General features: G+C 40.6%; 1 protein-coding gene across 4 annotated transcripts in view; it reads right to left on the bottom strand.

The window, feature by feature from the left end:
• The window catches only part of CRYBG3 (crystallin beta-gamma domain containing 3), an 85,772-nt gene that overhangs the window by 47,744 nt on the left and 23,277 nt on the right, over positions 1-14,751 (bottom strand). For all 4 annotated transcript variants that reach the window (XR_003531412.1, XR_003531413.1, XM_027666153.1 and 1 more), the window contains exon 3: positions 9,134-9,570. Coding sequence is in view for 2 of the 4 variants with exons in the window: in XM_027666153.1 (XP_027521954.1) it covers positions 9,134-9,570 (437 nt within the window). In the remaining 2 variants the exon portion in view is untranslated. The remainder of the gene's footprint in view (positions 1-9,133; positions 9,571-14,751) is intronic.

Here is a 14,751-nt window from a genome sequence, read left to right as displayed (position 1 = left end):
ACTTTCAGGCTAATGCCAAAATACATGAATATGGGAATTCAGACTTTGAGAGAACTTGAAAATTAAGTTTATATTGGGATTAAATTCATTGTAATCTCTGATGAAGGCTACAGCGGAATCTCAATAAAGGGTTTGTCAGTCAGGTATATTAAGTTATAGAGGAAACAGGAAAGTCATGTATAAATAGCACAACTCCCAAACACTTGCCAAGTTAGATGCCTACTTTTAGTCTTCTATACCACCAGTTTGGTTTCCAGAGATACCAACAGTGGTAGCTACTAAACACCACACACACCATTTGTTAAAATGGCTCTTTTCAGGATTCACATCCCTTCAAAGAAACACATACATTTCTGAGTGGAAAAAGAACAAACCACAACTGAATAAAGGATAGGAGAGGAAAAAAAAAAAATCATTATTTTCCACTTTTTCACAGAAAACTTCCCTCTACATTAGAAAATATTTTCTAAAGCTCCACAGGTCCTAAAAACGCCAGGGTAAGGATCTGTGGAGCTTGATAGTGCACTACACTCACTCAGCATCAGTCATAGTCATACTAAAAATAAGTCTTAAGAATGTAAGACCTGATCATGCTCTTATTCAGAATTAACCTTACTAAGTAACCTTTCCTGCTTTAAATAATCACTATTAAGCTTTTACAAAATCCATCAGCTCTTCTATACTTTGGCCAACCTCAAAAATAAAAGTTGGTCTGCAAGTGTCCTGAATCCAGATACAATTTCTTTACGAGAACAAACACAGGTTTGGCACCAATTCTCAAAAAAAAAAGTTTTATGGATTCTTGAATAGGTAAACTGCTATGACACATGTTTGAAATGAGCACATGAATGGTATTGAGGGATACCAAACACTCATCTCCACCAAAATCAAGACATGATTTTGAATAAATGGCTTGATGACAATTGACTGTCTTTCATTTCATGGTTGATATTTTGTCTCATATGCAGTGGGAAAAATTCAGAATTTAGGTATAAACACGTGGGGAGAAGCAGTGCTCCAAGAGAAACTGGGAACGTGTCCTTTCATTTGTCTCTCACACCCCACTTTCCCTTCAGATTTTTCTCAGGAACTCATCAATTCTTAACTCCAAAGCATCCAGATATGGGATGAATAGGTAAATTTTACAGAAGATCCCACCAAATCATTATGTCATCTATTACACATGGTCAGACAAAAAAAAAAAATGTACTCAGAAGTTTCTTTCTGCTTACATGGAGATCTTTCTCGTTGCTCCCAATTCTTTTTGCTCTCTTGTTTGTCTTCTGAGGGAATTTTTTGCTCTGATTGATCAATTTGAAGTCTGAGCAAGACTCCAAGCCCTGTAGAGCTTAAACCCAGTCCTGACTAGCACTGGCAACAGCACTGCTTCAGCTGTGGAGCCTCAGCCTGCAGACACTGCCAGTGCCTCCCAAAACAAAGCCCTGCTTTCCCGCAGACCCGCCCCTACCAAGAGTTTCTGCAGTGAAAGTTTCCTATCTTAAAAAGGAACCAACCTTTCCTCCACAGATGTGACAAATTCAGGATCTCTGACCTTTGGTAAAGAATTTGCTTCTCAGCCTATTATAAAAATTCTGCCAACAGACCTTTTAGTTCTAGTGCATTTACTTTTAGAGCACAGAGAAGTGCATTCAATCTGAACACCCTCATACAACAATAAGACATTTAAAAAATGAAAACCCGTGTTCCTGTGTGGCAGCAGCAATTCAGCTGTAAGTCTATATGAGACACATTTAGAAACAGGCTGTGTCACAAAAGATCTTCTAAAAGTGTCACTGGAGACTTGTTTTATTTCTGATTACCAAAAGAATATGTCAGTTCAGAACTTACCTTAAAAACTCCTCGCAAATTTTTTTTCCAACTCATGAGGATGCAGATGAAAGCCTGAATATACAAAGAACCCAGTGTGCATTCTGTCACATATTTCAAATACTGGGAGATCCCTTCTTTCCCATCTTCACAGGAAGCTATTCAATTCCCTATAAAGCCTTGATTCAGTTTCACAAAAGACTTTGACAGCAACAAGAGAGGATGTCAGCATGAGTTACGTTACATTTGTCAAAAGTAGGTGCTCATAGACATTTCTTCCATTGCAAAAAAGATATAAAAAGTTAAAGGGGGACTAATTCAAGGAGGGGAGGGGAACATCTTCTGACATCTCATGTGACAGACATCTTGTGTAACTTGCCCAAAAGTGGCATTAGTTATAAAACAGTCTTGTTGATTCTGAAGCCCTGAAGCAGGACCAAACACACCACCTTCAATGCCTCATCTCAGTGCATGCATTGTTTGCTTCTTCTCAAAGTGTATGCCACCAAGATGGCAACCCCTCCAATCCTCACATTGGTACCATACAATAATGGTAGAGAACCCTACACCATTTTCAGAAAGATGAAGACCATAAAGCCTGATACAGCATCTCAGTCCCCGGCAGCACAGCTTCATTTGCACAACATGTCATCCAGTAACCCTTAAACCACCAGCACTGCACAGCTCTGGGCTCAGCAGCTCAGGCTCAGCAGTGTCACAGTGGCTCTCCCAGTGCATGAAATGGCCATTTTTAACTCATACCTCACTCTTCCAGGTATCTTCTCCCCAGTCCAGTACTTTCCTGCTTTTGCAAGCATAGATGTGCATGATTCCCCCAGTCTCTTGTCACTGACCCCACAGAAGTAGCTACCAGAGAGATCTGCAGGCTACAGGCTGAAAACCACTGATCTGCATCAGCATGTCTCTTGTGGTTCCTGTCTGCCCTCTCTATGTTGTTGTTTATTTTAATTTTTCTCCACTTAGCTTTTATTCCACTGAATACTTAACTGACAACTTTTTTAAAAATTATGTTAATATACTTTGTCTGGAAACAACTGTCATAAAGTAACTTTGAAAAAATCTTCTAGTGGAATCCAACTTAGCCAGCCAGCTGGTTTCTACTCTCATGTAAGACATTCATAAATGGGAAAAATTAAAGACATACTGAAAACTAAAACACTGTGGGCTAACTGAATAGTGGCTATATGCAACTTAGATGAAAGAAAACATTTTTTTTTTTTTGCCAGAAGGGATATCTTCATGCTTTAAATCTGCAGTCTGAAATACTCAGCGTCCTGGAACTTCACAATGTGTATTTGAAAAGGTCAAAAGTTTGGTTGAACAAAGTGATTTGCACACAGTTGATTCTGCAGGAAATTTCAAAGCTAATGTTCCAGAAGAACAATTAAGAGCCAATGACAATTTTAATAAAAGCAAACACAGTCTCTGTGACCTTGGAAGGAATGATTTCCTTCCCCTTGCCCTTTAGGGTAGTACTTCTTGATTACCAACAGTAAAGAGGAAGGTGTGAGGATTAGGCTCCTACTGACAAGTAAAGGCCTAGAAGTCCTGAACAGTTAAACTGCAGGTAGCTCTGTAACTTTTAAATTCACACTGTAAAACGCAGTTTCTAAGAAACAGCCTCTCAATTGAATCCATTGCATGGCTGAACAATCCTACAAAAGAAAAAGTTCAGTGGAAAAGAAACAATCCAGTGAATTAATTTTAAGCCTAATTAATTTAGCTCAACTTTGCATCACGCATCTGCTAAGGATTACTCTTAAAATACGAAGTCTCATTCTTCAGAAACACAAAAAACTTTGCTTTGGCGCCAACCAGAACCCTTCCTTTGGGCCATATCCCAGCCCTGGGCAGGTAACTCTCTCTGGCAGGCAGAGAAATGCTTCTGGGCCTGCATTTCTCCTACAGCACAGCCCTGGAATTCACCACCCCACTGCTGGAATGGGGCTCTAAGTCTCAGCACAGCACCTGTCTTGACACGGTCTCTGTTGATTCACACAGGCTTGGGCTCTCATCAAAATCTGAGAGTCTGTGAGTACTGTTAAAGGGTAGTTTGTTCAAATCAAGGTGTGCACAGAGATGTGTCTGAAAGAAAAGATTTTTGAATAATGAAACCCTCTGATTTAGAGACCTAACACTAAATCCTTCTATGGGCGTTGGGGTAAACCCCTGCAATCACTGATGGAGGCTTTCCTCCACGGAATTAGGGGCAGGATAACCCTGACCCTTTCCTCAGGAGAGCCTTCTAAATCAATTTTGGGCTGTATTTGGCTGTCCTAGAAGGGTGGAGCTACCCACAGAGTTTATACCCCTCTCAAGCAGAAGTAGGTCACTCTCTGCAATGACTGAGCAGAGTGAATCTGGTCCATCTGAGCACCAGCAACTTGACAATACTGTATTTCCATGGCCAGTTTCTGAAGGCAGAAGCCAGAAAACCATCAAAAGATGAATTACTGCCTCCCTCTCCTCCATCTCTACTTCCCCACCCCAAGGTGGGTGTACCTCTGCCTCCCACTCCTCCTTGTGCTGCTTCCAGTGTCTGTGTAGCACAGTGAATCAGGGAATTAAGACCAAAATTAACTGATCTAGTTAATTACTACAAACAGTAGTGCTTGTAGGCACCAGGACTCACAGCTGTCCTGGGGTTCCCCAGAGGCACCACCAAGGCAACCTCTTACCACAAGGGGAAGTACCTGTCTCTCCTGTCTCTAGATAACCACATATATTTGTCTTCACAATGGGGACCTTTTTGCAGGTATTGCTATAATGGAAGCAATCAACAAAGTGCTCTTTTTTTCCTCTTACTGTTGTCACCCAACAGACTCTTGCAAAGATGGATAGACATTTATGGGTTTAAAAGTTCAGGTCTCATATGTACAATAGCTTCTGAGTAGGCAATTACAGAGAAGGACACAGCTCTGACCACAAGATGGGTTTGACTTCAACAAATGCAGGAGCAGCAGCTTCCCCACTGTTCCTCAGGAATGACCTTGCTTGGAATTAAGTGATTTAATTTCCACTCATTTGCTCTTGATTTTCTGCCAAAGGCATCTATAGGGAAAGATGAACACTGCTGCTACTGAGGGAGTCAAAACCACAATACACAATCCATCAGACAAATTAAGGGCTGTGTTTCTTTATCACCACGAGCCTGCATCTGACCAGTAACACAAAGGAGAACGACAAGCTCTGGAACAGACCTGTTAACCAGAACTATGTAAACACCAACGATTTTATCAGATGTGTTCCTAACAGAGGAAAATAAAAGGGTAGGAAATTTTGACAGCACCAAGGGGGGAAATACTAATTGCTAATACTAATATACATCAATTAGATATGTAGCAACAGGTTTACTAGACTTCAAAATAAATAAAACCCCCCTATCCTCTCACAAAGGTCAGTAATGTATAGCATAGGAAAACTGTCAATAGACTGAAATTTGTTTCTCCTCAAGGCTACCTCCCTTCTGAATTAAACTGCTTGCAATGATATCACTAAACTATTACTAGTACCTGGCTCCTGGTAAAAACAGGATGGTTTGAGCACTTGCTTTAGAAGCAAGTCCCCTCTTCTACCTACACTTAGAAAATCCTTGCAGTTGTGGGGTTCAGAGGGAGGTACTGCAGAAAGTCCATTCTCAGGAGTCTTAGAGAAACAGTCTCAATTTTGAAGCCAAATTGTTGCTTGTTAGTGATGTGTAAGTGAAAGAATTTTACATTATAGGAAAGAAAGATAACAGGGGTAAATCCGTGTTTTATATTTGTCACCTACTTTATGAAATCTTGTTCTCTCTCATGTAAACTTTCAGCAATAAGAGATTAAGTGAAGTGCATCCCCACTGTTCCACAGTTTTATATTCAGGGCTTATTTCATCAGTCAAAGGTATGGTTTTAACATCATTAAGGAGTGCAAAGGCTAAGACTAAACATGAACTTTTCACTTTTCCCCTTACCCGTCTGCCACAGGGGACTATTCTGCACAGAAGTTGCCATCTTACCTAAGTAAGAGATTTTTCTCCACTTAGTAGCAAATACCTTCCTTTGCATTTTTCTTTCCACTGAAAGCCAAATAAGCATTACTTCACTTCTTTGCTTCTTCAAGGCAAGGAAATTTTCAAGAAATGTAAGACTAAGGGATGCAGTTAGTGGAGACTTAGCCAACCCAACTCTCCTCACCCACCTTCAGTGCTGCAATTATGATGTTATTGTCCACAGCAATTGTTGTCTAGAGACTTTGCCAAATGTATCATGGTTTTGTCCTCTGTGCTGCTCCTTTACCACTTGCCACTGTGGAGATTAAAGGAGCAGAAGCCTTTAGGGTACAAATTACCTCTGAGCCAACCAGCCAGAGTGACGGAGGAATAACGTGACCTACACATTTTGTCCCTCACAAACACGTACTCCACAGACTGAGCTCATGAATTCCCCTTTCCTTGGCTCAAGGCCTGGAAACTTGAATCTTTACCAAGTGCCAGGCCTCCCACTGAAGCTAAAATTAACCTCAGTTGACAGGTCAGAGTAGTCTGATTTCCCTGTATTTTGTAAAATACTGTTTTAAGGATAAGAGGTCAATAAGATTGTCTGAATAGAGGCATCTGAGACTATTTGGTGGGTATTTTAGATCTGAAAGGTTGTTTGGTTTGGGATTTATTTTTTTTTAACAACCCAATGGGGATTATGCAACCTAACAACATCCCTCTTTCACTTCTTGCAACCTCCTTGCTAACCACAGATAATCTCTAATGTAATATTTCACAGCAGCTTAGAATTAACAAATTCATTTACATGTTCCTCATGGCCAAGGAACTGTTGTAAGATTAATAATGCAGTGGTCTTAAGGATTTGTAAAGTCCTCTGCTTCATTCTGCTTCTACATTAAACGCTAAAATCGCAGTTTAACATAACAATCAATGGAATCAAGAGTGCCTCTGACTTTATATGGCTCACTAGCATGTCTCATATGTCTTTTAGGACTCAATCTTCACAAGCAATTAGGTTCACATCATCCGTTCCCTTCATGGTATCCACACTTTCCTGTTTCTTTGTGCTACATTTTCCCCCTTCTCCTCATCATTAATCGTTGTGCTTTCAGTACCCACTTCCAACTACTTGGTACTTCCTACAAGACTCTCTGGCAAACCAGCAGCAAACAGGAGCACTTTTACAGTTTAACTTTGTTAAATGAATCAGTTAGTTAATATTTAGTAAAGAAGCCAGCTAGTACTGAAAAGAAAAAACTGCTCTACGTGCCTTTAACTTTTATAAACTAAAAGAGAGCAAACCTATAAAAAAAAAAAAGAGGTATCCTTGATTCAAACATTTTAAAAAGGTAATGAGTGCAAACCTATACTTTTGCATTGTCATTTCAATTTGTCTTCACCATTTGCTTCAGAAAAACAGTTCACATTGTGTGGTCAGGCAGAGAAAAACATAACAGAAGTTACACAGAGATTGTCAAACTTGTTAGTACCCTGAGCCAAAAAGGGCAGAATGTACACCGTACTTTTGAAAAAAGACTGGTTTCATGTTTGCTGTAACTTGCAACAGCTTCAATGAAAAAAATATAATTTTTTTTTCCGATTTAAAAAAGTCATTTTCCACAGAAAAACTTCATTCTATACATAGGCCAACTTACTCTTGCCTCCAAACTAGCAACATACATTTTTCTATGCTTGCTTGGCCATGAGACAGGTGAACTATACTGAGAAGAATCTAGATGGATTAGGCAGATATATCTAACAATACAGGACAATGTCAGAACATGGTCAGTTGAAAATGCCCAACTACAACTTCGACCTCAAGAAAACAAAAATGACCCAAAAATGCTTGCACAGAGCAGAGAGCTCACCTCAGTGAGTTCACACCCACACCTTCCAAACGCTGTAAAGTTTTACTGATGTCAAATTTATTAATCTACATTACCCTGAAGAGTTCACGAGAAGCAAAGATGCTGCAAACTGGGCAAACAGCAGCAAGAGATTGATGCAGCAACACGGCCTGTCCAACAGGTTTTTGAGAACTGGACCAAATAACACAATGCTACTGGGCCTCTGCAGATAACAGCTGAGGGGAGGAGAAATTTGCTTCTGTATTGATCAAAGCAGTGGTGGTGGCTGAGCTGCAACGTGTGGTTTGGAAAAAGCACAGTCGGATATGTGACTACGATAAGAGCCTGTAATAAAAACCCAGCCGACCACGTCACACACCAAACCAGAGCGCTCGTGAGAACACAACCACTGTTGTTAGTAATTACAAACAGCACCAGAGGGTGCTGGTGGAAATGCAGTTTTAATTTCATCTAAATAGGTGCTGTATCCCCTATTCGTATCCTGATCAGCCATTACATTTATATTACGAAGGTGAATGACAAATGCCTCGAATTATTCTGCTGAATAGTGCTGGAGACATCCCCAGTATGGAAGTGGAATTCAATAAGCAGCTATTTCAGGTATCTCTGACCTCCTATATGGAGATGAAACAAACACTTCACATGCCACTGATAAATATACCGAGCACAACTCAAATTAGTTTAAAAAATTCAAAGAAAAAAAGGTGTTTCTTCTCAGTACATCCTCCCATCCTGCAATACAAGCAGGGGCACTGTGACAGGTTTATTGGTTACCCCTAATTGTTATTTTGGGCTTAAATTTTAAATAAATGTTCTGGGTCATATTGAAAATCTGAGTCAACATAACTTACAGATCCACTGCCCACGAACAACCTACCAAAAACTGGACAGGTACCGTGGGTGTACGTTCATAACTAACTCCAAACCTATGCTGTGCTGCCCCTCATGTAGTCTAATTTTCAACATAACAGCTACAAAATGTTTTTGGAAAACAAACACCTATTTTTATGACAGAAGAGATTTCGTAACTTACAGCATAGACCACAGCCAATGTTTGCACTTTGCTACTCTGAAATACAACAGTGCCCTTGGCACCAATTGTTGGGGTTTTTTTAAAGCTTATTTTGAAATATTACAGGACTGTTAAGAATGCTCCATATTTGGCTAATTGAGTGAATTACATAACGCTCTTTACATCACAGGAAAATCCCAAAGAACAAAGGGGAAAAAAACCACAAAAGCAAAAATCACCAAGTCTATTTCGGATAGTTGCTACTAGAGTTTTGCATGAAGTCAAGCCAGAGACACTCCGACCATCCTTAGAAATGACAGACATTTGTCATACAGTCAGTGGAACTTAGACAATGTAGTTCTGTGTGCACACACACAAAAATAATAATAATATAATTATATTACAATAATAAATTACAAAACTTACTTCTGTGTATCTGCAGCTTGTTTCCAGCCTCCTTGCAGATCCTGTGAGATATCTTTCCCAATATTGTTTAAGGTGGCAGTCCCTTTATTTACAGAGTCTTCTTTTATCCTGGCTGCAGAACAGAGAGACTCCTCAATTTTCGGATGCTTTGGTTGCACATCCTTTGGAAAAGTATTTGTGTTCCGTAAATCCTTTTCACATCTGTTGGGTCCATCTTGGAAGGTAGAGGATTTAGATTCCACCAGAGAAGACTTTGTTGCAATATTAAATAAGCTTCCAAGGAAATGAAAAAAACCTTCTCGGGGTTGCTTGTCTTTATCTGCTGTTTTGGTTCCAGGAGTCAGACTAGGAAGGCTATTAGCCTTTTTCAGTTCCTCTTGGATTTCAGACTTGCGAAGTTCTTCTGTGGAATGGTTCTTCTCTTCATTTTGACAAGCCTATGATGAATACAAAAAGCACATAAAGAAGATGTTTCCTTTCATTCTCAAATTCCTTAATTTTAATTTGCACCTAGGCATTGTATTCCTTTCAGGAGATCTGTTGTTTTCAAAGGTTCATTTTAAGATTAAAGCCCAGTGCTTGCTCTCTTCTCTTGTTGCATTAAAAAGATCCCTATTCTACAAAAAGCCACGGGACTACACAGGCTCAAACATTCCCAAAGCAGCTGCTGTGGAAATAAATCCAGGACAGATGGCAACAATTGCTTCAACTGGCAGAAGAAACACGAGGAAGAAGCAAGGAACAATATTCCACACTTCAGACTAAAGCCCTCAAAAAGCACAGCTTCACAAACAAACCTATTTGTGTTTGTGAGATGAGCAGTTTTCAGCCTGCAAACCTAGGCAAGAACACCAGAGCAGAACACAAACACATCATACCCCTCAATGTGGGGTACTCTGCACTTCCAAAAAACCCCAGGAGAATCAAGAACAGAATTTGGATAAAGCAAACTCAACTCACATCCCAGAGATTAAGCCTATCCTTAGCAACCCTAAACTGCCCTCTTTGGCCAGCCTTCCTTCAAAGGCACAGCTCCAATTCCAAATGGATTTGTCATCTCCCACAGCCCCATAGTCCACCACGCTTAAACTGCCCAGTTTTCCATACAGCCAAGGTCCTACACACCACCAGCCCTGCACCATGACCTTCTGAACTCCCTGTCAGCTCTACCCTCAAACTGAAATGAATCAGCACCAAGGCAGGGCTTCACCTCACTCCAACCACATGTTCCTTTCTTCCCTCAGCTCAGCTGAACATCGGAGCCCAGAGGCAAGGCAAGCTCTTTTCCTGCCCACTTTATGCCCTTGAATTTCCTTGATGTCAGCTCCTCTCAGAGATCCAAGGACCGCTGTCCAAGCTCCTGTTACTTGTGCCAAGACCATCTGCCCAAAAAGATGATGTAACTTCACCGTAAGGCTTCTCAAACACATTTTAATGTAAGCACATTTTCGGCTTCACAATCTGCAAATGCTTCTTCCCTGGACTAAAATTTTCTGGGAAACACCTGCCCACCACTCACCCTTCTCAGTGGTTGCCAGATACTATTGCTACCTAGTTTATCTTTACAGTACAATCCTTGTAATTTCAATTCCTGATGCAACCCGGTTTATTAAAACAGAATAAAGGTACTCCAGCTTTTCTTGGATGAAATCTATCCTGCTCAACAGGAGTGGGAAAGGAGAACAAGAACAAAAAGTCCTATGCAAATTTTAGCTGTGTCAACAACGCATTCGGATAAGAGTAATTGTTTTAAATTGGGTAACACCTACCTATGCAGAAAGCTACTATTTTCATTAGGTTGCTAATCCTATTTCAACTTGAAGATATATTTGTTTCTAGTAACCTAAAATAAGCAGGTAAGTTTACTAGTTAATAGTCCTTCTAGGATCATGTTATTGATGAAAAAGGTCTTTTAATGAACACAGTTTAATCGTCAGGGAACAGCAATTTCTTAAAAACTTTCAAGTTACACTGAGTGATACTGGAGCAGTGATCTTTGAACTGCAAGCAATCCTTTTTCACTTTTTAAGTACAATTGCTTAATATTAAGTGATCAGATAGATGTGTGTGCTGAAAATGGTTTATGTGAGGACAGAAACTGAATGGCACTAATCTGTCCTTGAGAAATCCACACAACCTCTATTTTCTTCATACAGAAAAGACACTTAAATAACCACACCAAACTTCTAAGGAAACTTTCAAAAGTGGGCTAAGTCAAACTCTAGTCTTTTTTCATCCCCCTGTGACAAATTCCATCTTCTGAATGAAGGTGACAACAGTCCAGCTCACAGGTGCACCACACTTCTGGCTGCTGTTTTCAATACTAGACAAACTATCAAGTAACATGCAAGCCCGGAGTGAATCTCCTGACAATTAATTTTATCTCACAGGATCTGAGTACTTTGAGCAAGGAAATACAAAACAGAAGCAAGAAAAAAAATTATTTCCAAAATTTGATAATAAATGAATGATTCACCACGTCAGCTTCTAAGTTCTACGGTCACAGTTACTTCTTTCCCTTTGACTTACACCTCAGCATTCTTCAATACCAGTTTTTGATTCAACTTTAAGTGAGGGAGGGTGTTTCTCCCTTGTTCTGTGAGTAGTATCAGTCACATGTATTTGTCTGATTTAAAAGACTATCTCAGAGCAGAAAATGCACACAAATCTTATTCTTTTCTCTGCACATATAACCCTTATAAGCTATAAACATTTATATTAAGTATTACAATACCTATGAAGTTAACTAAACGCAGCATTAATTAAAAAAGAAATTATTACATTCAAACTTGTCAACAGTTTTGTATTATGGGAGGTTTTTTTGTTTATTGTTGTTTTGCTGGTTGGGTTTTTGCCCATTTTTTTAAAACCATCTGTATGCAGGAACTAGTGGCTTGGGGGTTTTTTCCTATTAGGAATTGAGACTTCAAATATAACTAAATCTCTACATGTGAAATTCTTCTCTGAGCAGCTCCGAGACACAAGACTTGTAAAGACTGTGCTGCTTATTTGTAAGCATAATTTATGCCCTGCTTGAAAAGCTGTTTTGTAGTCTCTGCTTCCAGAAACAGAAATCTATTTAGACTTTCCTTCCTCTTTAATCTTCCTTTCTTTACTTAACTTTTGGTAAATCAAAAGAACAGGAAGTTTTAATATGAAAGGGTCCTTCCATACCTTTAACCATAAATAGCGTCTTGCATAGGAAAAAGCCCCAGAGAACATTTACATTGTGCTTATTTGAAGATATATGTGGATATTAAGTCCTAACACAGAAACTATGCAAATCCTTCTTTCTTCTCTTCAATATAATCAATCTTACTCTCCATACATTTTCCTTCCTGCTCCACTTTGCCATAACAGACAGCAAGAGCTATCGGTGTTTTATCCTTTGCACACAAAATCCCAATTCAGAGTCTGAACTACTGCTTAGGCATTACACAAGCAGTACTGTTCCTGCTGCAGATTTTGAAGTTTGTATTTTAAGATGATGCCATATTCAAATCACTGAGACAAAAGCACATGATCTTACTTACTGTAGAGCCAGTAAGCCTTTAACACAGCAGGAGCCTTCAGGCACAAGTGCCTGGTGAGAACAGCAGTAAGATGGTAATTCCACGAGCCACTATCACAGTAACTTTCACCTCTCTCTGAGCCTGTCTCTGACAGAAGTCCCCAGCAAACACTCAAGAAAAAAAAAAAGGAAGGGCACAGGACACATAGAAAGTAATCCTTTCCCTGGTATATCCCACCAGTTTTCAACAGTCCCGGCCTTTAGTTGACCTCAACAAAGCACAGTTGATTCTGTGTCACAATTAGGCCTGAGCAGTGTGTTATTCACCACACTGAAGGAATACCAGTGACTGTATTAGCTACACTTCATGTCACCAGTTAAAAAAAAAATAAATTAAAAATCCTCTTAGAGTGTCACAGCAGTCTGAATAGTTTCTTAGGCTTACCAAGCAAACAACAGTTTCCGGATAGAAACCTACCTGCCAGATCCCCTTTGAGATCCTCCCTGATGCAAGCAAAAAAAGGTTTCCAGCTGTAATATTGTCTTTCTGCTCCTTTTGTAACAAACTGCGAACAGATTTCCCCTTTCCTCCCCTTTCCCACTCTCTGTGAGCTCTCCTGCCTGTGACATGTTCATAAAGCTTTAATTAGCTTTTATTCCTTTAGCAACTCATTACTCCAAGTTTCACTGAACAAGCCCTGGGTAACCCGGCCTGACCTCATCGCCGAACCAGCTTTAAGCAGGAGGTTGGACTAGATGACATCCCAGGGTCCCTTCAACCTGAATTATCCTATGGACTTGTGCCCTCACATGCAACGAGGCTGGTGTGGAGGGGAAGCCTGGCAGAGTGTGAGACAGGATTATGACTTGAATCAGGTGACTGAGGAGGCTGCAGTGATAACTGGAGCTGTGCCCACTGTGCGATCTCACCTCGCCAGAGCAGCCACGGCAGAGCAGCCTGGCAGCTGGGACCCAGGAGACAAGCCCACGATGCCATGGCTCAGGCATGATTCTTATCTCTGCTAATTTATTCAGTGGTAGACTAGCTATGCTCTCCAGGCTGTAATTTGCTCCTGCCTGTAGCCTAACTGCACCTACACAGTCAGGCACAGGGTTGGCTCCCAGTGTGAACAACCCCCCGGAGCACAGACAGTGCCACAACAGTACCCTGAGCAGGGATTGCCTTCTTCCCTGGTTTGCCTCACACCAGCTGGGAACAGCCACCGTCTCTCAGCAGTTGGGTGGCTAAAGTTTAGATTGCCAGAGGTTCTCATTCAGCGAGGGTTACGTCTGTCTGCCAAGAATGAAATCTCTTTTATTGCCCTAACGAGTGAACGAAATGAAAACATTAACAGCATTAAAACACAGATCTCCGTGAACAAAGAATGAGCTTCCAGCCACGACTGCCAGACATTTCAGATCTCTCTGCCCATGAATGAATGCTCATTACAAAGCAGAAACTGCAGACAGACGCGTGGAGACCTCTCCCAGACCGCCCGTCCTGCTGCTCTGGGAGCTGCTGAAGAACAATCTGCATGTGGCACGGATACACTCATGCACTTCAATCACCTCATCCCACCTGCAGCTGGGAGAGAAGATGACCTGCCACCAGAATTTTAGGATCATCACTGATTCACCCCCAGGGACTTTCAACAAGCCGTTAAACCCCAGTATCCCAATTTATTCATCCGAGAAACAGTTACAGCACTATTCCTGGATTTCTGTTTGCTAGCTTTGTAGAAATCATTTAAGAGTTTCAGATTAAAGTGTTGGATGCACAAAGGAGTACATTTAGGCATTGCTACCTCTAGTTCTGGAAAATTAATTGTGTTCCCAGCCTTAGCTTTGACCTTTCAACACAACTAAGGTGGCTGCATTTCATTTAACAATTATGAGCATCTCATTCAATCTGAACAGTGATACAGTACATTTTGAATGCTAAGAAAAATCCACAGTGAAATATCTGGCAGGCTAGTTCATCCCCACAGTGAGTATGTGCATGTATTCCAGCTGATTTCCTTTCTCAGTGAGGCTAAAGCATCTCTGGTGTAATCTCTCACCTGTTTGCAGTGAGTGGGACACACTAAGGTGCATTAAATCCATGTGT

The sequence above is a fragment of the Corapipo altera genome, unplaced genomic scaffold (genome assembly GCF_003945725.1).
Source record: "Corapipo altera isolate COAL_440 unplaced genomic scaffold, ASM394572v1 RXGC01000115.1, whole genome shotgun sequence".
NCBI classification, from domain to species: Eukaryota; Metazoa; Chordata; class Aves; order Passeriformes; family Pipridae; genus Corapipo; species Corapipo altera.
The sequence above is the reverse complement of the archived record's forward strand: the minus strand, read 5'-3'. Positions and strand labels throughout refer to the sequence as shown.